General features: G+C 33.3%; 5 protein-coding genes across 10 annotated transcripts; 1 reads left to right on the top strand and 4 right to left on the bottom strand.

Annotated features, from left to right (window-relative positions):
* Positions 1 to 1133: 1133 nt before the first annotated feature.
* Positions 1134 to 3091, top strand: LOC105131020 (ubiquitin-conjugating enzyme E2 20-like). Of its 4 annotated transcripts, XM_011033774.1 has the most exons (7): positions 1135 to 1435; positions 1931 to 1958; positions 2067 to 2294; positions 2412 to 2475; positions 2571 to 2630; positions 2848 to 2904; positions 2971 to 3091. In XM_011033774.1, the coding sequence occupies exons 1-6, from the start codon at positions 1317 to 1319 to the stop codon at positions 2895 to 2897; spliced, it is 549 nt and encodes a 182-aa protein (XP_011032076.1). In that variant the 5' UTR covers positions 1135 to 1316; the 3' UTR covers positions 2898 to 2904; positions 2971 to 3091. The 4 variants fall into 4 exon arrangements, with proteins under 4 accessions (XP_011032074.1, XP_011032073.1, XP_011032076.1 ...); XM_011033772.1 differs by lacking the exons at positions 2848 to 2904; positions 2971 to 3091 and adding an exon at positions 2712 to 2786 and having other exon boundaries at positions 1134 to 1435; positions 2571 to 2663; XM_011033771.1 differs by lacking the exons at positions 2848 to 2904; positions 2971 to 3091 and adding an exon at positions 2711 to 2776 and having other exon boundaries at positions 1134 to 1435; positions 2571 to 2671.
* Positions 3092 to 3635: 544 nt separating this feature from the next.
* On the bottom strand, positions 3636 to 9229 carry LOC105131019 (THUMP domain-containing protein). 2 transcript variants are annotated; one of them, XM_011033770.1, is made up of 8 exons: positions 8613 to 9229; positions 8145 to 8434; positions 7925 to 8044; positions 7140 to 7586; positions 6057 to 6196; positions 5662 to 5782; positions 4386 to 4526; positions 3636 to 3934 (listed from the first exon to the last, which is right to left on the bottom strand). In XM_011033770.1, the coding sequence occupies exons 2-8, from the start codon at positions 8226 to 8228 to the stop codon at positions 3851 to 3853; spliced, it is 1137 nt and encodes a 378-aa protein (XP_011032072.1). In that variant the 5' UTR covers positions 8229 to 8434; positions 8613 to 9229; the 3' UTR covers positions 3636 to 3850. The 2 variants fall into 2 exon arrangements, with proteins under 2 accessions (XP_011032072.1, XP_011032071.1); XM_011033769.1 differs by lacking the exon at positions 8613 to 9229 and having other exon boundaries at positions 8145 to 8599.
* A 771-nt stretch (positions 9230 to 10000) lies between these two features.
* On the bottom strand, positions 10001 to 10818 carry LOC105131018 (18.1 kDa class I heat shock protein-like). Its single transcript, XM_011033768.1, has one exon. It carries the CDS (start codon positions 10736 to 10738, stop codon positions 10271 to 10273), a length of 468 nt encoding a protein of 155 aa, XP_011032070.1. The 5' UTR covers positions 10739 to 10818; the 3' UTR covers positions 10001 to 10270.
* Positions 10819 to 12579: 1761 nt separating this feature from the next.
* LOC105131017 (18.1 kDa class I heat shock protein-like) lies at positions 12580 to 13422 on the bottom strand. Its single transcript, XM_011033766.1, has one exon. It carries the CDS (start codon positions 13335 to 13337, stop codon positions 12870 to 12872), a length of 468 nt encoding a protein of 155 aa, XP_011032068.1. The 5' UTR covers positions 13338 to 13422; the 3' UTR covers positions 12580 to 12869.
* Positions 13423 to 16703: 3281 nt separating this feature from the next.
* Positions 16704 to 22078, bottom strand: HKL1 (hexokinase-like 1). 2 transcript variants are annotated; one of them, XM_011033765.1, is made up of 9 exons: positions 21469 to 22078; positions 19654 to 19804; positions 19351 to 19533; positions 18897 to 18975; positions 17941 to 18092; positions 17739 to 17837; positions 17530 to 17657; positions 17295 to 17376; positions 16704 to 17196 (listed from the first exon to the last, which is right to left on the bottom strand). In XM_011033765.1, exons 1-9 carry the CDS (start codon positions 21738 to 21740, stop codon positions 16816 to 16818), a joined length of 1527 nt encoding a protein of 508 aa, XP_011032067.1. In that variant the 5' UTR covers positions 21741 to 22078; the 3' UTR covers positions 16704 to 16815. The 2 variants fall into 2 exon arrangements, with proteins under 2 accessions (XP_011032067.1, XP_011032066.1); XM_011033764.1 differs by having other exon boundaries at positions 17941 to 18096; positions 18901 to 18975.
* Between the last annotated feature and the right edge of the window lie 3828 nt (positions 22079 to 25906).

Raw genomic sequence — 25906 nt, 5'->3', positions numbered from 1 at the left:
CATAATATTTTTTATGATGTGGTTTTATTCAATCATTTTTGTTTATATTTATTGTTTAAGCCATATGAGTTTTTTAAGGTGAGTTTATCTTTTATTTATTTAAATAAAAAAATTAATAAATATAATCAGGTAAATATCTCATCTTTACTATTTTCTTTTTGGTTATTATTAATGATTTTTTTAATTTATATAAATGGTTATCAATTTATTTAGTTAGATAATTGCATAAGCTTTTAGATGATATTTTTAATTTTTCATGTAAAAAAAATATTGGAATAGTATGTATATTTAGTATTTTCTTTAAAAATTATAACTTGCAAACCAAATTCATGATTTAAAAGTTTTTTTAGTTTTTTCTCTTTTTTTACACTTTTTTTTTAAATTTATTTTTTATTCTTTACACTTAGCCTATTTATAACTTTTTTTTTGTTTATTCTTTTGTAATTTATTTTTGGAAATTTATTCTATATATATTAAAAAAATAATATATCATTGTAGTAATTGTAACATTGTTTTATTTTCTAGTTACATTAAAAATTAGCTTGGGATTTTAAATATTTTTTATTAATGCATATAATTTTCATTATATTTTATTATATATCGACTTTATAATTCATGATTATATTTTTTATTTGATGTAAAAAAACTATTAATAATATTTACATATTAATTTTTTGTGTTGATAAAAAAATTATTTAACTTATAATTAGACTAGTTGAATAGATATGTTAATATTTTATTTTTTATATTTATTAACATAAATAATTCTCACTTGCGTTTTGGTTTAGAACTAGAATTAAAAAATATCAAAATGCTTGCATTTTTTTTTTCATTTTTCCCAAAAAAATTCGTCAGGGTGGGGTTTGTTTACGATATATATTTTTTTTAAATGAAAAGGATAATTGACGAAGGCATGCGTGTTTTATTTGCATACAGCACTTTCCAAACCAGGAAACTAGCCGTTGGAGGTCGACTAGAAAAACAACAATTCAAATCCCTACCACCGTCATTCTAACGTTCGAAAATACACCAAACCCTACCCAAAACTCTCCTAAACGGTACCGTAATGGGCAATCTCAACTTCTTATAAACCACATATGCATGGCCTCTCTATCATCTCTCTCTCTCTCTTGAAACGCGCTCTCTCTATAAAAAACTCAAAGAAGAAGAAGAGACAAAGGAAGAAGAAATTCAAAAACTCTCTTGAGTCTCTTCTTCTTCTTGTTTTCTAAACATACTTCACTGATCAGTTTCTTGATTTGGGTTGACTTTCTTTTGGATTCTAAACTAAAAAAAGAAAGAAAAAAAAAGAAACAATGGCAGCTATTAATGGGTATCAAGGGTATACTGCGGTGGCTGCTCCGGCAAGGACTACCCCATCAAAACAGACAGTCCCATCGGCAAAGACTGTTGATACACAATCCGTGCTTAAACGGTATTATGTTTTTCTTGTTTTTGCGCTTGATCTGCTCTTCTTATTTGTCAAATGATGTAACATATCACGAATTTTATCTGAATTTATTTCTTTGGTTTTCTTTTCTTGTTCATGAATGTGGTTTGTGATCTAAGATCAGATGATGTTTGTATTTATAATGAATATGGTAGCATTTAAGCTATTGATTTTTATGTAATTGGTTCTTTATCTAAGAGTGATTTTGAATGAATCAATTGGGTTTCTTTAAGTCTGATTATTTGTCTTAATTGGTTAGCTGCTTTTCATTAGCTAATTGATTGTGTGATAAGCTTGATTTGAATACTCGTCTTTTTTGCTATAATTTTTGCTTGAGGTATTTCATGGTTTAATTTGACTGAACTTTTTTTCAGAATTGGTTGCTCTGTAACCTGATCTGGTTGCTCATTGTCTTTTAATCGGCTTGAGAATTTTATGGGTTTTGTTACTGATTGTTACCTTTTTTGGTTATGAAATCAGGTTGCAATCTGAACTGATGGCGTTGATGGTAAGAACATCAAAACCTGTCTTCTTGTTGTATCTCTAATGTTTTCAGCAACAAATCAATGGTTAAACTTGTTGATCTGAGAGGTTTCCGATAAATTTTGTTTTGTAGATGAGTGGAGAATCTGGGATATCTGCCTTCCCTGAAGGGGACAACTTATTTTGCTGGAAAGGAACAATCACAGGAAGCAAAGACACTGTTTTTGAAGGAACAGAATACAAACTATCCCTTTCCTTCCCTAATGACTACCCTTTCAAGCCACCAAAAGTCAAGTTTGAAACCAGCTGCTTCCATCCCAATGTGGATGTCTATGGCAACATTTGCTTGGATATTCTTCAGGTAAAATTATTAATTATTTTAGTTAAAGCTTGTGGTCTGATGCATTTATTTAACTAATTAAGAAGGTTTTTTAAGATGCAAATTGGCTGATCAATGATGTTTGATTGTGTGTTCTAGGATAAATGGTCATCTGCCTATGATGTGAGGACAATATTGCTATCAATCCAAAGTCTGCTTGGAGGTGAATCTTGTTTTCCGTTTTCCCCTTCTCTGGTTAATGAAAGTTGGTGATTTAATTGACTATTAACATTGTTTCTCTTTTCATGTTATGTTCAGAGCCAAACATAAGTTCACCTCTAAACACTCAAGCAGCACAACTTTGGAGCAATCAAGAAGGTTTGTTTGTTGTTACTTTGGATGTTTTCCTCTATGATTACATATATGGTATGTATTGGACTATTGGTGCATGTATATTGCTTGAAGTCTGGATGGTTTTGCTTGGAGTCTGGATAACACGTTTGCTATGAATTGCGAGTCTGGATAACACGTTTGCTATGAATTGCTTGGAGTATGGATAGCATATTTTACTTTTGGTACCTTGTATCTGTTGCAGAATATAGGAAAATGGTGGAGAAGTTGTACAAGCCTCCAAGTGCTGCATAGAAGGAAGATAGGGGGTCCAAAAGGAGGTGGTTTCTTCACTGTTTGTTGGGTGGTAGTGCTGCATCGAAGGAAGAGAAAGGGTCCAAAATGAGGTGGTTAATTTACTGTTTGATGGGTGTGGTGTGGTGTGGTGTGACTGACTCAATGGATGAATGATGACGAATTAATGAATTCTCAATTATTTTTTTCCTATCATCCTCTTTGCAAAGTGTGTGATCCATGGTTCGTTCAGCATCCCTGCTGCTCTCTCCTACTGCTTCTTGTGCATTTTGAGAAATTAGAAAACTGCTGTGAAGGGTAGTTGTCTGGAGACAATCTTAATAAAAAAAATTTTCTATAAGCAATGGCATTTTTAATCTGAAACGGTAAACTATAGAATGAAAAAGGAAAGCAAATCAATAACGTTTCCCTTCAATATAAATAAATATATATATATATATAGGTTTTTTTTTCCTTATCTTACAATAAAAAATTAAAGAACTACACATTTTTAATCCGAAATAAAAATCCATAATGTTTTTTCCCCTTCAATATAAAACTAAATAGTTTTTTTTCCCTTATTTTACAACAAAAAATTAAAGAAACTACTAATAGGTGTGTCGCTTCCATTATCAAGATGATATTGTATTGGTAATGGTAATTGCTATGATAGTTGGGGAAAAAAAAAACACGACAAAAACAACAATACCAGGGCGCAGTGCGCAGAAATGAGGAAAGACCAGAAACAAAAGGAAGAAGTGAAGACAAAACACGACATGGATTTTTATGTCTTCTGGTTATTTTATGCTATTGCAACAATGTCATGAACATTCTTAACACGAGGAGCTCGAGAAAGAAAGAAAGAAAAAGTTCTATTTGAACCAAAATTTTAGTTAGCGTGCCCCTATTTAATACGAACTAAAAATAACAGATCCAAGTTGCGCTTTCCTCTCCATTTAAGTTGTCACAGGCTATTACTGCTTCGATGATGTGAGCTGCCTCAAGTTGTACTTGGACAGCTCCTTGTACTTTTCAATAACCCCGATCAAGCACACAGTCTGAGAAAATTACAAACCAAAGTAATCAAAGTTAATCGGGCAAAAAATAAATTAGCACCACAGGCAGTCAAACTCTGATTTTTTTTTTCCCGATAGGTACTGATTATACACGAAACAAGTACTTCTAGTGCTTTGCGGCAAAGAATACATCACAAGTGTAAGAGGCTGAACAAACTTGAAACATGTAGGGTCTTAAGAAATAAACAGACTGGCCAATTAATTTGACCAGATGCAGGATCACTCATAGGCATCAGGAGACGTAATGAGATGTAATGGTTATAAAAGTTCTTCAATATCATTGCTGATAGAGAGCCTAAAAGCTTCTTCTAAAAGATATAACCAACATACACGATTCTAACTTAACTTCAAAATATCGCAAAACTTGGTTTTGTAACAAATGAGCAGTTTCTGCAATAGATAAGTCATAGCAGGGAAGAGAACAGATTCTTACCTTGACAATTTCAACTACAATTGTCTTGTCGGGATTGCCAAGATCAACTTTGTGAGGTCCAGGAACAGATTTTGCCACTGAATTTATAATTTTCATCCTGTCAATGCCAGAATTTGCACGGGCTTCATACATTACTGCAAACTGCACAGAAGGAATAAGTGGTCAACTTGTAGTTTGTGTTGCAAGTATGAGATGCAACTCCATTGGTCCTTGTTGACTTAGTTCAATCAGCAAAATTCAGATTTCTTATCTCCTATGACTTCCTATATTCCACCACAATTACGATGTCAGACTACAGGGGTGCTTTTAGCAGTGTAGTGGTTGCTCAGCTGCCATATGCTAAATGAGAATGGCACGCTATTGGAAGTATTATTCATGTCTGATTAATTGAAGAAACAAAACTTCATTTTGGATCACTATTTAATTAAATTTTGATGGTGTTCAATGCCATCTATTTCCCCATTGCCAATTTCCCTTGGATCCCAACTTATGTAATGCTAGGTCCTTGTAGGAGCTACCTCAACAGCAACTCCTGAACTAACCGTGTCCTGCAGGTCTAAGAATTTTACAGAATAGATGGAATTTTATTTAAGGTTACGTCAAAAGTGGTGCTAGAGCCAGCTTATTAACACAAAAGTGACACATGAAATCAACGTATTCCACATGGAATTCTAAGAACACTGATGAAGCAAGGAACAAATTCTTGAATATACAGATTTAGTTTTACCTCTTAATCCAAAGGAGCATTGTTTCCCTTTTCACGGTACATCTAACATATTTTTCAGTGCAGGAAGCAGTTCTTACTGTTGGGAAATTAAGCGGGATTATCATCAGCAAGTCCTATTCAAAGGGTTCTAAAGGTCAAACAGTGTTTTTTGTAGGACTTAGTTTTATATTTTGGGTTTTAGAACTATTAGTTTAGGGAGAGGGAAAAAAAATCACAAAAAGCTATATCTAGGCTGCCTCTTGGCTTGATTTAGATTATGAATCAAGCCTCCAATTAAAATCAAACCATACAATGAAGTTGGACAAGACTAATGCTGCATTGTTAGCATATTTGAAGACTCAACTCTTCCCAAGCGTGTGCCCTCTGTATTCCAAGTTGTCAAGCATTACTGAATTGGATGGTGAATTTTATTCATCACAAGAAATTAGTTGGCATGGTGAATATGCTACTCAAACACTTCCTTCTTATATTTGTTATATAATTCTCACTTATGGAGCACCAGAGAAGTAGTCCCAGTTTACTTTTGAGGTAAGTATTAATGAATAGTACCTTCAATGGATCCTGAGTATCCACAGGAAAATATTTTTCAACAATTGGTGCAATCGCTCTTGAGATTTCCTCTTCTGAAGCATAGCATGCAACTTCAATTGGTAGCATTCTTATGATGAACCTATATATGAACAGATAGCATAACTTTAGCATTCTGAAATGATATGTCATTTTTTTAAGATGTTGTAAAAGTTCTTGCTTTTTGCAGTACAGAAAGCCATTTTGGTACATATGCACCAAATGTCACACACAGGTTGATGCCCAGCATTTTGGATGTGAAAATCCATAAGCAGTGGCCTGAGGCTGAAGTACGGCTCAAAAGGGGAGAATAGCGAGCACTGGTTGGAAGCTATGCCTTTATAAAATTTAACCTAAGAAGTCAGCAATTCATAAACCTGGACATGTGTTTCCTTGTTGACGCAGCAGATGTCATTATATGCTGGACAATATCTTTGGGACAAGGGTCTCCATCTATCTTACGCATTTGAATAAAGGCAACACCGTTACAACCAGAATCAAGGCTAAGAAAGCGCCTCTGTTCAAGCAGAAGAAAAATTCAAAATCAGCATAAGAATATAATGATATGACCAAAAATAGTAGCAACATAGAGGACAAAGACCACCCTTTTTAAGCATGCTCACCATGACCACAGGAATTAGTGAATTCAACAGATAGCAAACTCAACAAGATAGGATATCAGTTATCAAAAATGAAAAGTGTAGCATATCTGAATAAAATACTCTCAGAATTGCAAGGAGTAACACTACAGTATCTGCGACAAACATAAGAGCACCAAGTTCACCATGCCCGATTGCAAGATAAACAGCAATTTATACTGCTGTAAAGTTTGTTCATGGAGTTGCATTTCATTCTATGATAGGCTATGGGGAAGCAAAATGTGTTTCCTACCATTTCCTAGAATTTCCATTTCCCCATCTGGGCCTAGAAGAAGCAAAACAGGTAGGCTGAGAGGACAAATACGACAAACAAAAGAAAACAAAAGGAACAAATCATACGAAGGTGTCACCCAGTATACTTTCTGAAAGTAAAATCAGGATACAGATTATGTGTTTCCATTCTAGGGTGAAGGGGAGGTAATTTCATTAGATGGTACAGTGCACTGCTTGTATGTCTTTTATCTTCATTTCAAGCCAAATCATTGTACTTTCAGTACAAGCAAAACATCCCTATTGAGTACCTACCAGCACATCTTAACAGCATTGCAATGTGGTGGGTGTGAAGTTAGTGAGCAAAATGAGAATGTAAATAATCTCTACCGATACCAAATAGAGGAGAGGGAGATAGAGAGCTAAGTACAAATACAGGGAAGAAAAGGAAAATTGAGCTCAACAAAAGAACACAGGCAAAAGCTATAGAAATAAGGCCGCCAGCTCAATTTCTCTGATCAACTCATTTCAAAAATTATTTATTTTTCAATGGAACATCAGTAAATGGAACATGGGCAATACATTACTCACCTTGTTCTTATCTCCAAGTTCTTTGAGTTCATCCTCAATAAGCCTATCAATGGATTTCTCCTCCACTTTTTCTTGGACAACAGACTTTGGGGCACATGTTTCTGTGCATTTCTTCTTCGCTGGCAGCTCCTCTGCTTCATTTGCTTGTTTTTCATCATTTTTACAACCCTCTTCTTGATTAGTCTTCTCTTCTGTTTGATTTTCACTGTTTTCATTTTCTACACTAGGAGATCCTACCTTTTTGTTTGTAGGATTATCATTCAGGGCATCATTGCCTTCAGGGGCTTCTGATTTGTTCTCATCTTCCCCATCCTCTTCATTGTCATCCTCTTCGTCATCTCCTTCATCGTCAGAATATGAGAACTTGATCTTTTTATTTGTAGGTTTACCAGGCAAATCTGCAAGCTTCACACTAGTATCCTTCACATAAGCTATCTCTTCATAAAACTGCAAGAAAAAAATGCAAATACCAGCAGCTCAATGAAAGAGTACATAATTTGACCTCGTACATCAAGGGAAAGGTGCACTCACCGCATCTAAAAGCACTCTAAATTATCTAATCTAGTGAATGCACTTCTCAGACATTATGATAACAGAAAGAGCAAACCAAAAAATAAAAATTCCACCCGTGATAAGCAGAATTCTTGTAGGAGGAATTTATCAAGATGCTATAAATTTCACCGCACCAAAATTTTCACAGCTATATGAGTCGATTTTCCATATCTCCAGATTGAATTTTGCAGCAAAAAATGAAAAGAAGAAGGAAATAAGAGAAAGGAACATACAGAATCAATAACGTTAATAGCCTCGCGAGAGGCTTGGCGCTCCCTACCCCCATCACAAGTGATAAAGAAGCCTTGAACTCCTGGGTGTAATGGGTAGGAACCCTTCTTCCTCACTGGTTTCTGCAGTACAGAAACACATACAAAATACAATCAAAAGAAAGAAAAACAAATTACATATATATATGAACAAGTGCATAGAGAGGAAGTAAAAGAAGGATACATTGTGAGGGAGATAGCGTTGTTTTCTCTTCTTGCTGTTGGTAGTAGCACTAGCACTGGACTTCGGCTTGTTCTCCGTTGCCATTATTTGCTTAAGCTGTGCTCGATGAGGGTTTCTACTTCCTAGTTCTATAATTCTATTTCGTCGGACACCAAGAAGACGAGGAACACTTGGAGTTGGGCTCAGATAGATTTCTTTGTCTTCAGAGTTAGGCCCAAACCCACCTTGCCGCTTTGTGGCCCAAAATTGGGTCAGGATTACATTATTGATTCAGAACTGCAATTTAACACCTTAACAAGCACACCATGTAAATTCTCAGCAAGAAATGGTGAGAACGTTTCGCAACAAAACAGAAACGTCTCTGTGATATAATAAAATCTGCTACTGGTTCCAAGCTGAGTTCAAGAAGAAGACATTTAAAAGTATGGAACAGAAACTGAACTAAAGCGAGCAAAGGTGTAAACTAACCTGTTGATTGCGAATCCCTAACGCGTACAGGGAATTAGAGATAATTCTCTTATGAACACAAAGAGGGCATTTAGACACATCATACCATATTGTAAGCTTTGCTGAGTAATGTAGAATAATTTGCAGGCCTAGGCTCGATTGAAGAACCAGTTATCAATAGAGATTTGTATGCATTTTTTTCCTACTATTAACGCTGTCTTATTCCATTCTATGCCCACGACAGACTACAGGAATATTGACAGCTATCCGCTTCTTTAGCATTATTTTTCGAACATGTCTAGCCATAATGTCCTATAAGCATCAAGAACAAGGTGAAAAAAGAAAAAGGAACAGAAGCTAGAAATCACCGGTAGGATGGTTATAGAAAGCCAAAATTACACTTCATTTGCCATTGAACACTTAGATATAAACAAGGACGACACCAAGATTTTCAGCTATTAACATAAGAAGACACGGAATTCTTGATTACAAATAGATAAATGCTTGCCAACCAAGGAAAACATACAGGCATCGTATTCAACCGGATATTTCAATAGCTTTCTTGACACCAGGTTTCTTGACTTCCTCCTTCGGCACAGTAACAGTAAGCACCCCATTCTCCAATCAACCGGATATTTCAATAGCTTTCTTGACCCAAAAAACCCTAATTTTTACCTATTTTTAGTTTTAGAAAAAACATAATAGAAACCTAAAAAAATCTCATTCCCACCACAAAATAAACTCTAATATTTCCTCTCACATGTGATAGAGACAGGCTAATGTTTTGTTTTTAAAATTAATTCCTCATTTGTTAATTATTTAATTTTATAGTTCAAAGTTTAAACAACATCACCTTGCAATTTTTATTAAGTTAAACTAGATTTTAATTAGGTCATGTTTAAACCTATTATATTAACTAAATTACATTATGTTAACTCTTACTATGTTTTATTTTAAATTTAAACTAAATAAAAAATTTAATATCTAAATTGGCTAGCTAGATGGATCAGTTTTATTGATTGTATTAAAAAAAATTTCATAATCACGTGTAAGTGGTTCATTATTTTTATATTTTTTTAATATATTCTTGACAAAGATATTAAAATTTATTTATTTATTTATAATTGATACATACTTTTATTATGATTGTAATTAGATTTGAAAAATAGTTTCAAACTAGAGAGATGATTTTGTTATTCTTATTTCAAATCGCCAAAGATCTTTTTAAAATTTGTTATGATTGCTTTTTATTTTTAAGGCATGTTAGAACACACACACACTAATTAAACTGTTCAAAGAATTCGACAACAAGCTATTGTGAAGAATGAACAAGAAAATACAATAAAATGTAAAATTTAAACTGCGCTTAGGCGAATGGTAGAGGGGGGATAAAAGAAAATGCTTAAATATTTATCCAAAAAGAGAAAAAAGAAAATCAAATTATACGCGCACACACACAGAGGTGGGGATTAAGGCCTCAAGCGTGGCTTAAAGGAGGAGGTTTGAAGCTCTCTCCATATAGCAGCCAGAGGAGATGACTAATATCAAATTATTACTTTAAGTAAAGACTGAATATCTTATAGAACAAGATGAGTAATCGGCCGCTAGTTGATTCTTTAACATTTAAGGGATTAAAGCTCTAATAAACATGTTGAAGGAAAAAAATGTAGTGTTCTTTTTTAACAGGAGATTTCAATAGTCTTCTTGGCATCAGGTTTCTTGACCTCCTTCTTGGGCACAGTGACAGTAAGCACCCCGTTTTCCATACCAGCCTTGACTTGATCTATCTTGGCATTCTCAGGCAGCTTGAACCTTCTCAAGAACTTGCCACTGCTACGTTCAACACGATGCCATGTCTCATTCTTGTCTTCCTTCTCCACGTTCCTCTCCCCGCTAATTTGAAGCACCCTGTCATCTTCAATCTCGACTTTCACTTCCTCCTTTTTAATCCCCGGCAGATCAGCTTTGAAGACATGGGCCTCTGGGGTCTCTTTCCAGTCAATGCGAGTGTTAACGAAAGCTGAATTCTCACGAGGGATGAGGGAAAAAGAAGGGAAAGGGAAGTCCTTGAATGGATCGAAAGAAGAGAAAGGGTCGAAGATGATGTCTCGTGATCGGTTGTTGAAGAAGCTTGGAATCATTGCCATGATCGATATGTGTTACTTGCTTTGCTGGTTGGTCGTTTGCTGAAGAATAATCGTTGTGAATTGCTGTTGATCGGTCTTGATGAGAAGGGGGAATTTATAGGAAGCAGGAGACAAATCCAGGGTAATCGCGATGGTGCGCTTCACGAACTTCCTGGTGTGCTCTAGAATAATTGAGGCCTAGAATTTTTTTGAAGCCCTAACTTGGGCAACAACTTACAGGTTAATAAGGCCCATGAAGGCCTTGCTTGGGATTCAACTCTTAGCAAGCATCAAGGGCAGCTATGTTCTTTTTTTAGAGCTTTTAGTAGACTTGTTCAGACTTATTTAATGCATTTATAATTGATTAAATGTCAATTACAATCGATCTTTATTTTTATTCAAAATTTACCATAAATACTTATAAAATATCACAATAAAAATACCATTTATTTAATTAAATATCCTTAAATAATAAATAAAAGAATGAATAGTTGTTTCATGTGCATAATAAATAAGAGCTAAAAAAATATATGGATGGGTAAATTATAAAAAAAATTATTAACACCAATTAAAGATCAGAGTGAAAAGTTGATAATTTTTATAAGAAATAAAAAATAGATATAAATACAAATATTTTAAGTATATATCCTTTTTGTTTTACATGTTTATATTTTATTTTTCACGTTGGTAGATTTTACACTTGAGCAATGACGTGGAATAATTGGAATAATCGTCAAAGTTGATTTTTATTTAATTCTGCAATAATTAAAATAAATATGCAAAAAAATATGAAGGATTTAAATTCTGCATGAGCAAATGAGTGTTTTTCAAGTCAATATCATTTTTTCCTTATTTATGCATTAATTTTATTTTAAGTGAAGAAACAGTGTTGTTGGACTAGCCCTAAAAAATAAAACCTAGATCTACTTGTTTGGCCTTTGAAAGTGAAATCTCATGCGAGTTTAGTGATGTAAGGCTAAGCCTATGTGCCTGCATTTATTTATTTTTTAATTGAATAGAACACTCATCGTCTGTTTAATTTTAAAAAATTATAATAGCCAACATGTTGTATACTTTTATATTTTTTCCGCCACCAACAATTATCATAAAATAGGGTTTGATTTTTGAACCCAGAAAACCCTAATTTTTACCTATTTTTAGTTTTAGAAAAAACATAATAGAAACCTAAAAAAATCTCATTCCCACCACAAAATAAACTCTAATATTTCCTCTCACATGTGATAGAGACAGGCTAATGTTTTGTTTTTAAAATTAATTCCTCATTTGTTAATTATTTAATTTTATAGTTCAAAGTTTAAACAACATCACCTTGCAATTTTTATTAAGTTAAACTAGATTTTAATTAGGTCATGTTTAAACCTATTATATTAACTAAATTACATTATGTTAACTCTTACTATGTTTTATTTTAAATTTAAACTAAATAAAAAATTTAATATCTAAATTGGCTAGCTAGATGGATCAGTTTTATTGATTGTATTAAAAAAAATTTCATAATCACGTGTAAGTGGTTCATTATTTTTATATTTTTTTAATATATTCTTGACAAAGATATTAAAATTTATTTATTTATTTATAATTGATACATACTTTTATGATTGTAATTAGATTTGAAAAATAGTTTCAAACTAGAGAGATGATTTTGTTATTCTTATTTCAAATCGCCAAAGATCTTTTTAAAATTTGTTATGATTGCTTTTTATTTTTAAGGCATGTTAGAACACACACACACTAATTAAACTGTTCAAAGAATTCGACAACAAGCTATTGTGAAGAATGAACAAGAAAATACAATAAAATGTAAAATTTAAACTGCGCTTAGGCGAATGGTAGAGGGGGGATAAAAGAAAATGCTTAAATATTTATCCAAAAAGAGAAAAAAGAAAATCAAATTATACGCGCACACACACAGAGGTGGGGATTAAGGCCTCAAGCGTGGCTTAAAGGAGGAGGTTTGAAGCTCTCTCCATATAGCAGCCAGAGGAGATGACTAATATCAAATTATTACTTTAAGTAAAGACTGAATATCTTATAGAACAAGATGAGTAATCGGCCGCTAGTTGATTCTTTAACATTTAAGGGATTAAAGCTCTAATAAACATGTTGAAGGAAAAAAATGTAGTGTTCTTTTTTAACAGGAGATTTCAATAGTCTTCTTGGCATCAGGTTTCTTGACCTCCTTCTTGGGCACAGTGACAGTAAGCACCCCGTTTTCCATACCAGCCTTGACTTGATCTATCTTGGCATTCTCAGGCAGCTTGAACCTTCTCAAGAACTTGCCACTGCTACGTTCAACACGATGCCATGTCTCATTCTTGTCTTCCTTCTCCACGTTCCTCTCCCCGCTAATTTGAAGCACCCTGTCATCTTCAATCTCGACTTTCACTTCCTCCTTTTTAATCCCCGGCAGATCAGCTTTGAAGACATGGGCCTCTGGGGTCTCTTTCCAGTCAATGCGAGTGTTAACGAAAGCTGAATTCTCGCGAGGGATGAGGGGAGATGAAGGAGAAGGGAAGTCCTTGAATGGATCGAAAGAAGAGAACGGGTCGAAGATGATGTCTCGTGATAGGTTGTTGAAGAAACTTGGAATCATTGCCATCTTTGTTCTTCTTTATGCCTTCGAAGCAGGAACTCTTTGTAATTGAGAGATGAATTGCTGTTGTCGTGTTGACGATGATGAGGAAGGAGGGATAGGCTGAGTAATTTATACATTACGAGGGGGGAGAAGAGAATTCTGGTAGTTTCATCTTGGGCTTCTCTAGATCTTTCTAGTACTTTCTCGAATCTTTCAGGGCTTTAGTGAAAGATCCAGAACCTGGTTTTCAAGAGAGCAGGATTTTGAAACTTGAATATAGAATTTAGGCCCATCACACATACGGGCTTTTATTGGCATTTATTTGGCCCATGCCAAGAGCTGCGTGTATAAAGCTTTTTTAATGTTTGGCTACTTCTTGAAAACATGGTTAAATAAATTCATTTTTCAGTTTTGGATAAATAAAAGTATTTTTCGGTTTAGGAGATCAGAAAATGCTTTCCATGAAGCATCTAAAAACTAAAATGATATATTACTTCTTTTTTTTTTCTTTTTTGTGTACACGCACATAAACAATAATATATTAATAAAATACTTTAAAATATAATATTTTTATAAAATAACAAATTACTAGTATATTTATATAGGAAATAATATATTAGGATAGAGTAATATACAGCATAAAAGCATATTAATTTAATATATCAATGCATATAGTAGTCGCTATAAAATACATTTAATACAAAACATGATATATTATACAACAATAATGTATATTAGATAATATAAATTGTGTTATAAAATCATAATAACATTGAAGACAAATTCATTTTTAATGTTCTCCAGGCACCAAAAAATATTTGATAAAAATAAAAATTTTAATAGCTCAAAATGTATTATTTTTCAACTTATTTTCTTCAATGCATCTAAAAAGTATTTTACAAACATTAATAGGTCAAAATGTATTATTCCTCGATTTATTTTCTTTGACACATCCAGAAATCATAAAATAATTTGCATTCATTATCCATTACACAACTAACCATACAAAACAATATATTCGTTATGTATCTATAATACTATATTGTAAATATTTATATTATATGTACAAATACACTTTATAAAATAAATTATACATAAATATAATAATTATTTGTATTGTTATTACATTATTTATATCACATTATTTTATTCTAAATAGTTGAACAATTACATTGAATGCATCAAAAAATAATAATAAGAAGTAATTTCTCAGGTTATTTGTCATGGCATATCTAAAACTAAAAAGTATTTTATAATTTATCTTCCATGATACTAAATTATTCTTTTTTGGAAAATAAACAATTAATTTTCATTTCAACAAAGAAAACACTGGTCGGCGTATGAGGTGGCATGCCATGATGAAGAAAATCACCATAGATAAAAGGAAAAACGGGGAAAAAGACTTTTACACGTGTGCTTGTGGGCATTGGTGGAGCTGTTGGGGTGTGGAAAAGGATGGGAGGATCCCGTGGATGCATCATGCAGCTTGTAAGAAGCAAGTAGCCGTCGCGAAATAAAAATAGAATATAAATACTTTTCGTGTTTGATGACGTAATGGATGATCTACGTGGCTACGAAAACTGTCAACGCTTGCTGACGAGGGAAACATGACCATCAAATAAATCTACACAAAGATCACGATGCCATCACCACCATCTCACGTCACCTTCATGCTTTGCAAGGGAATTGATAACTGGATTCCCACGCTCCATTCCTCTCTCTTTATATCAAGACTATTCCTTTTTATTTCTTTGTTTTTTTAAAAAAATTAATATGGTTGTCCGGACTAGTTTACACTCACTATAATTAATTTTATAAATTTTAAAATTAACAATTATATAAACTTTCAGTAATCATCATATGAGTAATTAAGGACTCAAACCTAAGACTACAAAAAAAACAAACCCCTTAACTTCAAGTTTTTACCACTTAACCATCACCTAAATGGTTATTTCTTCGTCCTTTTCTTCTAGGTAATGGTAGCACTGGCTTGGCTTCACTAACTGATATAATCTCAAAGAAATAAATAAATAAAATTTAGAAAACTTGACTTAATCTTACTTTGAAACAACAACATTTAAAAATAATTCATCTTAAAAAACATAAAAAAAAAACCAAGTTCATCTTACCTCCCTTTATTAATCCACCATATACTAGGGTATATGAAATTAGGATAAGAAAATTATTTAAAAAAAAAACCACAAAAAATGATCAAAATTAAACAATTAAAAAAATAATATTAAAAAATCGAGTTATTTTAGGTTAGCCTAACAAATATATAATCTAAATTAACTTTATAGAAAAATATAAAAAGTAAAAAATTGTAAAACTTAATAGTGTAATTTCAAATAATAAAAATAAAAAATATTTAAAATAATCAAGTTAAACTTGATTATTTTATAAATTAGGAAAATCCTAGAATAAAAAAAAAAACCCTCAAGTTCCAGTAGTGGGATGAAAAAGTTAAAAAAAAAAGTCATGAACAAAATCATATATATCTAGCACGGTGATGGCGATGGCATGGGGGTGGTGGCGGTGAAGTCAACAAGGGATGACCATCGGAGAAGATGAATGGCAGGGCTGCCGACCAATGATAATAATGGAAGGGGGAGGGGAACTTGATGGTCATTAAAACTGGCCATAACCACGAGATGTTTGGGCCCAACAACACTCTTAATGACTTCCAGAGTGCAAAAAGTCCTCAATCATTTGAAAGGACAATAATTTGTAAAGACGACTCTCTCATTGCGGGATAAATAAAGCACACTTTTCACATAGCCAGCAGCAATATACAGAAGACCTGATTGAAAAGGAAGTGTACCAACAAAAAAAAAAAGAAGAAAATTAAGATACTATTTGTTTCGTATGTTTCACAGAAAATGATTTTTTAGAAATTACATTTCATTTTTTTTATTTTAATAAAAAATTATTTTTAAATAAAAATATTTTTAACTTGGTTTACGCTAAACTTCTTTTTTTAAACATCTTATCATTTATTAATTATTTCAACTTTTATTCTTTTTATTATTATTAACTATTTTTCTTACTATTTTTTTAAATTAAAATTTTTTATTCATGACATAATCTTTATATTTTTATTGCTATTTATTTTATTTAAAATATTTTTTATTTATATTACAATTTTTTATTTCTGATTTTTTTATCCATAAAATTTGATCTTTATTGCTATTTATTTTATTTAAAATAATTTTTTTCATTTTTTATTAATCAAATTTAATTCTCATTTTTTTAATAAGCTTCAAAACATTAAAAAATTATTCTTCACCTTGTTTTTTACACTAACAAAGCATAATTTACTTCTCAAAGATTTAGTTTATAAAAACACTTTCCAAAAATAAATAAATAAAAAAGCTTAAGATACAATGAGAATCATTAGAAAGATGACAAGTTTTTTCTTTTTGACAAACCCTTTTATATATATGAAGATATTGAAAGAATTCTACATTTACAAGGGAGCTATATGTATATAAATAATATATATTTATGGCAACCGTACGTTATCCACACCGCCGGATGAATATGCGGCAGCAAGGAGAGCTCCGCCAATGCCTGATCCATCTTCTGTAACTTTAAGAATGACATGTTGGGCCACATCTTCTCCCAGTATTTCATTCAGGGCTTCATGCAAGTACTCTCTGAACATTGTATAACTCGTATACAAACCCCCTTCAATCGCAACAACTGTTCTTCTCATTTTTACATCACTTCTACTTCTTCCACCAGTGATGCCTCCACTTCCATCCCGTCCGATCTTCTTCAAGATTCCCACTATGCCAGCAGCTGCCAATCGAGCAGCCCTACGGGTCACAACGTCACATACTCTTACAACAAGCTTTCGGACCTTCAAAGAGACCTCTGAAATCTGAAATTGACAGGTGCACAGGAAAATAAAACCGATATAGTCAATCCATAGCAGCATTCAATAAACACAAGAAAGGAAAACATGAGCGGTCCATCTACCTCCAGGGTTTCTTTCAAGATCTTATCTACTTCTTTCAGTTCAGGAGAGTCGTCCTCATGCATTGCAGCCAGCAAGGGTGTTCTGATTAGCAATAGATGAAAATGAGTAAGAAATTAAGGAGAACCAAAGCTTCAAATGACAATAAGCACAGAATATCAAGAGAGATAACACATTTATACAACAATAAAATCAACTCCTAGCCACCCAAGATTTCTGTGTATATATGTCACATACTGCAAAATAAAGGGGATTGATAATCTGGAGGAAACAGGTCCAAATATATCTGAGTCTTGCGACATTCTAAGAATAACTCTCCGAACAATGTCACCTAGGTACATTCCTGATATCATTTTCTCAAAACCCTGCAACAAAATCCAACAAAAAAACATTGAGCAGGTCCTTTATAGTAACAAATAATAAAAGCATAAGAAACTGCTCCTTACCTGATCATTTGGGTTAGGGCTTTCCAAATCCAAATCAATATCATAAGAAGTTCGTGGCAAATGGGATGACCAGAAATTTCCCCATTCCATGTTAACAACCTAGTAAAACAAGACAAAAGCATAATGTGAGCAAGCAGATATAATAATGGATTGTTTTTCAAGTTAATCACAGGAAAATGCTTGATCGAGACAAGAGCAGTACCATGCATCCCGAAGTTGTAAGAACACCTTGACACTTTATGATGGCATCTGCCCGCTCTAAATAACAGGCATTAGTACCCGTTCCAATTATCACAGCAGCAACAGTGTCAGCATCATCATAATGTCCAAGTGCTAAGGTTCCCACAGTATCATTTACCTGTTCAAAACAAAGTGCACCTCTTCATTAATACATTAAAAAAAAAAAAACTCTATATGAAAAGGAAAGTACTGTTTTTTTTTTTTTCCGGTGGGGGTGGGGGTGGGGGTTAAAACAGAAAGGCTGTCCAATGAACCACCCTGCACAACAATAGTTAAAGAGATGAAGGTCCAGAAAAGACATCCAGGTAATTTAAAAAAAAAAAAAAAACTATTGAGAAAAGGAAAATTTGAAATCAACAAAAGGATCATCCACAAGCTCAAACATACTGGTGTCTGTGCATTTATACATGCATGACCTGGTAATTTTTAAGTTCTAGATCACTCCATTAGATATGTAAGATGAACTTTATTTTGCATACAGTACAACATCAACCACGTGCTATTCAAGATCCTGGTACGAGTAAAACTCCACCACTCAAGGAAACTTCATGCAAGTAAAACAGATGGGGAAAATCTTCGCAAGCAGTCTGCGATTATGGTCTAGATCTTCTTTAGTTCTGACCATGACTGAAATTATGGTTAACTTTGCAATGCTGGTCCAGCTATTCAATTCAAAAGGTACATGACCTAAGGAAAAAACTTAAACTGATTCGGAATAAAATACATGTTCGACCACTTAACAGTTACTATTCAAAAATAATAAAGAATGCTTTTGACTGATAACAATTGTACTTCCCAAAAGCATCGACTTTTTATTTATTAAAATACCTTCAAATAGCAATAACTGTACAGTTGAATTGTTATATTGGTTAAAGGGAAATCAAATATCAACAATGCTTCCATAAGAGAAGAAAGTGCTTACCAATACTGCAACATGCATGTCTAAACCACTCCTGACTAATGCTGCTTCTAAAAGTGCAACCACCTCTTTTCCAACCTACAATCATTTGTGCAATAAATCCAGTCGTAAAAAAAGGAAACGAAACAGAAGTTCACTTATAATAGTCACTTGAATAAAATGTATAAAAACTTCCAGATTGGCTAATAGAAGCATTATCACTTAGATTATAATATATTTATGATAAGTGATTTAATTACCAGGCCAAATAGATTTAAGATTTTTACTCATCCTAAAATTACATGCAATGAAAAAACACATCCTAGGTGCTCCAATACTTCACTTACTGCTCTTTAAGAACAACACAAAACATGTGTAGAAATATTCAGAACAGCAAAAAGGCACCGGAAATCCAACTAACAATTACGCAGTCAACATTTACAAAGTTTCCTTGGCAGACATCATCTAGCTTACCATATCTTCAATGGCAAATCCTTTTGTCCATTTCTCAAGGATACCTGAATGCATAGACAATTGTTTCACTGGAAAAGAAAATGTAAGCCCAAGCTCCCTTGCTCTAACTGAAGAAGGCTCAGAACCACTTTCTTCTTTTTCAACGAATTGCTTTAAGGTTGAAGCAATAAAATCAAAGAGATCCTGTAGCCAAAAAATGCACAATAATTGCCATACTTATCAGGTCATCTCTTATCTTCTTTTTTTTCTTTTCCAAAAGCATGCCCAAAGATAGTGAAATATTTGCAGTTAAAACTCAGTCACCTCACTTGTGCTTGTCATCAAGTGCTGGGGAATGGGTTGTCGCTCCACATCTTGAGACAAGATTGAAGATCTTCTACCTCCTAGCTGAATCCGCAAGACCCTAAAATTAGTACCCCCAAGATCTAGAGCATAATAAGTTCCTATCTCACTCCTGACAACAACATCAAAAATCAATTTACCAAGGCAACCTAAGCAAACAATACAAATATAGACCACATAATTGAAAATTGATCCAACTCTAATAATTGATATAAAAAAAGCAATTTAAAAACAGAAGCACATAGTCACTGCTTATTTGGTATGATTTCCCCAAGCAAGCTAGTAATTGTACATTTACATTACAAATACCATACATGCAAAATGTGAAATTAATTGGATGTCCATATCTATCTCATTTATATATCACAAATGGGGATAAACTTTCTTCTTCTTATTCACTTCAGGAACTTGAAATTGATATACATGGCATGCATGGGTAAAGGATCAAAAACAACCATAGCTAAAAAGGATGAGTCTCAAATGATTTAGGAAGGATAATAGAAGAAATGGTCACATCTGGTGTAACTTCATCCTAACTCTTCCAGCTAACATGTGATTCAAAGACAGGTACAGGAACCAGGCTAAAGACTATTAACAACTGTAAACACACCCTCTTCATCCAATATCTAATCCCTGTCATTGCGCATGTTTTCAACAGCCAGAACACTTCCAAAAGAAAAAGGGGATGGCGCTTTAGCATAAAAATTGCAATTATGTATTTGCATCGACAAACTATTAAAACAATTGTTAAATCAAGAGTCGGTATGAAAATTCTGTTCATTGAATACAACGCAGATTCTGTCCTTCATTGAGCAACCAATCTTGTCCACTTGGAAAAGAAGACTAAATAAGAACCACCATATTTCAATTAAGGAACCTAAACACGTAGTATTTCTCAAACAGTTCTTTAGCATTTTAAATCAGAATAGAAGGGAATAGAAAGAGAACATTTAGATTCTATAAACTCACGTTTTTGTTTGAGAAAAAAATATATTCCCAAATCAAGTAGTGAGAAGATCGATTCATTACAATCAAGTTTTGCAAAACAACAGATAGCAGGACATGAATGTATAATTTAAAAGCGCGTGCGTTTACAAATAAATCCAGTTCCAAAACCACTGTACCAGAATCATCTAACCAAATGAACCCACAAAACACTTTAAAAACAAACTTATACAACACAAAGGAGAAAACAGCAAATAGACTGAACATCACATCAAAAGAAAAATAAAACTGGAATAACCAAACACTTTCACAGTGAAAAAATTGGCAGAAAGCGTTATGAAACAAGAAAAAGAAATAACACAAAGAAAGACTGTCCAAGTTGCAAGAAAACAAGGAAAAAAAAAGTTCAAAAGGCACTCCAAAACAGCAATGGGAAACAAATGGCTAAACTGTATCAAATTTTAATTTAAGATAAAAACAGCTAAGAGTAAAGGCAACAAGAACACCCCAGAAAACGAACACGAGATCGTAATAAAATAGGAAAAAAAATATCAAACCACCGTAAAAATGAAATTTTAAACCCAAACTATCAAATTCAAGATTACTAGGCATACGAATATCACTAAAAGAAACTAAAGAGACAAGTACCATTCAATCAATCATTCCCCTTTAATTCCTAAACCAACCAGCGATGATGGATCAATCAAGAATCAAACAAAACACAGAAACACGCGCAGACACACTAAAAGTAGGACCACATAGTATCTCTCACAAGTCACAACCAGTAACAAAAACAACAAGAGAGGTAGATTAGATTATGGATTATTATACCCCCTAGGTAAATGGTCAACAAAAGTGAGTAACATTTTAAGCTTCGAGCCACCTTCAGACGCCAAGCCAGCGTGCATCTCCACAGCCATAGCATCCACTACTTGCCTTAACCTCCCAACTGGTGTCTCACATGCTTCTTCTAACTCTCTCAGCACTCCTACCACTCTCTTCCACTTCCTCCTACTCCGTACCCTCCTGCCCACGACCACTCCCGCCACCGCACAAGCCGCCGCCGCCGCAGCCGCCGCCACTCCCGCCGCCACCTTCCCCATCACGCCCCAATTATCCAACTATACCGCTTACCAACTTATCACTATACGGTCACCGGTCCAAAGAAACAGGAAACCGACACCGTTTCATTGTGAAACATTGCAACTTTGCTATGTAAATGAACTATCTGAATGAAACCCAGATAGGAAAAGTTAAACACTTGATGAGGATTCAGCGGCGAGAGACAATCGCCGGTGAAGGTGCCTGTTTGTAGATGAACAGTTCGAGGAAAGGCTTAAAAGACTCTTTTTTTATAATAAGATTTTACAGGTAAGTGTTAGGAGGAGTTTTTTTTTTGTGGGAGAGAGAGAGAGAGAATGGAATGGTTTTTTTTCTTTTTTTTCTTGACTAAAGAAGCGTTGGAAAGCGAACTGGACGATACTTATAGACGTAATAAAATGACAATTTTGCCCTCGTTAACGCTGGGAATTGATAGATTTATGCCGAGGATCTTCCTGTTGATTTCATTACCGTTTGTGAATAGTTTTCGAGGTTAATGAGAATTTTGACTTCTGGGCGTGGCTGCTGTTTTTTGTGGGGTTGGTGCATGCAATTGCCATTCGAGTTCAAGGATATTACAAGTAAAAAAACACCAAAGCCTTTCATTGTTCTTTGAAAGGAGAAAGATGGTCGGTGTTGGTTGCGTTTGACTCGTTCGATTAAGACCCTTTTCCGAAATGGAGACAGGCACAGGGGGCTGGGCTGGCTAGGTGGATAGCTAGAAAATGCCCCTGTTCTTTTAAAATCCAATTTACCTGTGTGAACCAAGTTCGTGCTCGTTCGTTAATCTTAGTAGGTGATTGTGACTCGTGATCTTAAATTACTGGGTTCTCTGCTCATATAACCAGTGGATAAGGCATGCCGACCCTGTGTTCATCCACAATATAATTATTGCTTTGAAGATAGACATGATATTGATGACAATTGGGTTTGTGGCAAATGGTTTTTGCAATTTATTTATAGTATGTTCTTTAATTCACGACCATCTCGTTCATTTTTCCTTTTTTTTTTGTTTTTTGTTTTTTTGTTTTTTACTATGCCATTCAGGAGGGTTAATTATGTTTAATATCTACTAATACTGGAATTCAGTCTGTTAATTTTTTTTTCCTTTTCAATGTAAGCATTTACTTTATTGAATTTAAAAGTAAATTTGATATACTTTATTTAATAAAAAATAGTTATTATTTAAAAATATTAGCTTTTATTTTTCATATCAACATATTAAAATTATTAAAAAAATAATTTTATATTTTTTACAAACCAAGTCTACCAAATGCAAAACTAACTTTATAAGATATTTGAGTATGTTTGTTGTTACTGTTTAAAATATTTTTTATTTAAAAATATATTTAATTAAAAAATTTTATTTTTAATATCAATACATTAAAATATTTAAAAAATTAATTTCATATTAAAAAAAATTAAACTGCGTTACAAAACACTGTCTTGATAAGCAGCTTTTGTGAATCAAAATTCATGCGCGCTTAAATTTATTTTCAAAGAAAATTATAGAAGCATTTCTTATCCAAATTAAAGAGGAGATTATAGCTCAAGTCCCTCTTCCTTACAAGATCACGTGGGCGGACAAAGAAAGAGAATGAATTGAAGGGGGAAAAAAAGAAACATGATGAGTGTGTTCCTGTTTTTGGTCTCGGATTACAATGAACACAAAAGTTTCTACCGAGTTCATTCGAGAGTGCTTCCTTCCTAGCTCGACTCGCCATCCCTCACTTGCGACCTAGTTGGGACCAAATATCAACATATTAAAATTATTAAAAAAATAATTTTATATTTTTTACAAACCAAGTCTACCAAATGCAAAACTAACTTTATAAGATATTTGAGTATGTTTGTTGTTACTGTTTAAAATATTTTTTATTTAAAAATATATTTAATTAAAAAATTTTATTTTTAATATCAATACATTAAAATATTTAAAAAATTAATTTCATATTAAAAAAAATTAAACTGCGTTACAAAACACTGTCTTGATAAGCAGCTTTTGTGAATCAAAATTCATGCGCGCTTAAATTTATTTTCAAAGAAAATTATAGAAGCATTTCTTATCCAAATTAAAGAGGAGATTATAGCTCAAGTCCCTCTTCCTTACAAGATCACGTGGGCGGACAAAGAAAGAGAATGAATTGAAGGGGGAAAAAAAGAAACATGATGAGTGTGTTCCTGTTTTTGGTCTCGGATTACAATGAACACAAAAGTTTCTACCGAGTTCATTCGAGAGTGCTTCCTTCCTAGCTCGACTCGCCATCCCTCACACGTATTTAAAAATATATTTAATTAAAAAATTTTATTTTTAATATCAATACATTAAAATATTTAAAAAATTAATTTCATATTAAAAAAAATTAAACTGCGTTACAAAACACTGTCTTGATAAGCAGCTTTTGTGAATCAAAATTCATGCGCGCTTAAATTTATTTTCAAAGAAAATTATAGAAGCATTTCTTATCCAAATTAAAGAGGAGATTATAGCTCAAGTCCCTCTTCCTTACAAGATCACGTGGGCGGACAAAGAAAGAGAATGAATTGAAGGGGGAAAAAAAGAAACATGATGAGTGTGTTCCTGTTTTTGGTCTCGGATTACAATGAACACAAAAGTTTCTACCGAGTTCATTCGAGAGTGCTTCCTTCCTAGCTCGACTCGCCATCCCTCACACGTTCAATGAACCAAACAAATTAATGAATTAATTATCACACGAGACGACAACGTTCGAGGCACACAGCAACAAAGCAACATTTTATTTATCCTGTAGTAATATTAATTAATTATTAATAGTTTTTTCTCAAACCGAAGAGACCAGAACATAAGAATCGACAACTTCATCAATGCTACCAGGCAGCAGCAATTAGCAGCTGGTGTTTACAATATTATGTGCATTCCAGGTTGGTTTCGAGACTTGTATCGTCTTTCACAGCTAATCGTCTCCTTTTCCTCACACATACTGACATTCATGTGGGGGAAAGGGAGAGAGCATGTAGCTAGCAAATTTTTAACCATGGCCACGTTCATCCCTCTTGAAGGCATGCTTCTTCACTGCCTTGCTCGGATCTCTCGTTCCCAGCTCAGATGGCAACAGCAAACATTCACAAGTCTCTCTTTTCTTTCCTAGGCTTTTGGTTTTCATCCCGTGTTTGATATATGTTCTTAAAAATATTTTTTTATTTTAAAACATATTAAAATATTTTTATTTTTTATATTAGTTTATCATACTCATTGAAAACACTTAAAAGACTGATTTTTCTCTGGTGAAACACATTTTCAAAACAAAGACTAACTACAAAACAGATGCTGTCGAATTTCTAAACACTACATTCGTTATAGTTTGTGGCACGGTCTTTTTGCTGTTAGGATATGTTTAAAATTGTGATAATGATAATAGTTTAAAATTATTTTTGATATTGATTTAAAAATATAAAAATATATTTTATTTTAATTAAAAAAATTAAAATTTAAGTAATCGAACACTCTTAAAATATCTCTCTGAAGTTCCAGGCTTGAAATTGGAATGGAAAATAACTGTAGCTTGAAAACTTGTCTACAAACATTATTGCATTAACTTTTCTCCTGGTGTTATACTTTCTTTTAAAAAGGACTCGGGGGCAAGGCCATTTTCGTAATCTTAACAGGATATCCACCAAGTCCCAACAGACCAGACCAGCATGCAAAAAAGGGAAGGGAATGAATAATAAATAATATTACATAAATAAATACTTGAAATAGATTTATAAAAATAAGAAAATTTATTTTTTATTTGATAAATAATAATAAAACCTGAACGCGTAACAAAAACTCCGTTCTTATTGTCATTCCAGTACTCGATTCCAGGAGCAGAAAACAAAAATAAAAAGAGACCAGACTGCGACGGTAGTCACGTATCCTTCGTACATGCCAGCTGTGTCCCGCTAATTCCAGCTGTGCTTACAGCACGACCAAAAGCCACCATCCTCTGCGTGCGTTCACGTTTTTATTTCGATGACAATTAAACAAGAGTTTAAGTAAAATATTACTCACAGTACAGTTGGAAAAAAACAAAACAACATCTCAGCATTCTTGTGTTAGGGCATCTCCAAGAATATGCTATATGAAAAGTCAAGAATAAATATAAAAAAACCATTAATTTGACCTCTCAAAGCTCGTTTATCATGTCCA

Source organism: Populus euphratica, unplaced genomic scaffold, assembly GCF_000495115.2.
Source record: "Populus euphratica unplaced genomic scaffold, PopEup_1.0 scaffold76.1, whole genome shotgun sequence".
In the NCBI taxonomy this organism is placed as follows: Eukaryota; Viridiplantae; Streptophyta; class Magnoliopsida; order Malpighiales; family Salicaceae; genus Populus; species Populus euphratica.
The sequence above is the reverse complement of the archived record's forward strand: the minus strand, read 5'-3'. Positions and strand labels throughout refer to the sequence as shown.

Coding starts and splice junctions, on each gene's coding strand:
- LOC105131018 (XM_011033768.1), bottom strand. CDS start 10,738: ATGGCAATGATTCCAAGCTTCTTCAACAACCGATCACGAGACATCATC.
- LOC105131017 (XM_011033766.1), bottom strand. CDS start 13,337: ATGGCAATGATTCCAAGTTTCTTCAACAACCTATCACGAGACATCATC.
- LOC105131020 (XM_011033771.1), top strand. CDS start 1,317: ATGGCAGCTATTAATGGGTATCAAGGGTATACTGCGGTGGCTGCTCCG. Junction 1,959..2,066: donor CTGAACTGATGGCGTTGATG/GTAAGAACATCA, acceptor TTTGTTTTGTAG/ATGAGTGGAGAATCTGGGAT. Junction 2,476..2,570: donor AATCCAAAGTCTGCTTGGAG/GTGAATCTTGTT, acceptor TGTTATGTTCAG/AGCCAAACATAAGTTCACCT.
- LOC105131019 (XM_011033770.1), bottom strand. CDS start 8,228: ATGGCAACGGAGAACAAGCCGAAGTCCAGTGCTAGTGCTACTACCAAC. Junction 8,045..8,144: donor AACGCTATCTCCCTCACAAT/GTATCCTTCTTT, acceptor TCTGTACTGCAG/AAACCAGTGAGGAAGAAGGG. Junction 3,935..4,385: donor TTGTAGTTGAAATTGTCAAG/GTAAGAATCTGT, acceptor TAATTTTCTCAG/ACTGTGTGCTTGATCGGGGT.
- HKL1 (XM_011033765.1), bottom strand. CDS start 21,740: ATGGGGAAGGTGGCGGCGGGAGTGGCGGCGGCTGCGGCGGCGGCGGCT. Junction 18,976..19,350: donor GATTTGCCATTGAAGATATG/GTAAGCTAGATG, acceptor AAATGATTGTAG/GTTGGAAAAGAGGTGGTTGC. Junction 17,197..17,294: donor TCTTGAAAGAAACCCTGGAG/GTAGATGGACCG, acceptor TGTCAATTTCAG/ATTTCAGAGGTCTCTTTGAA.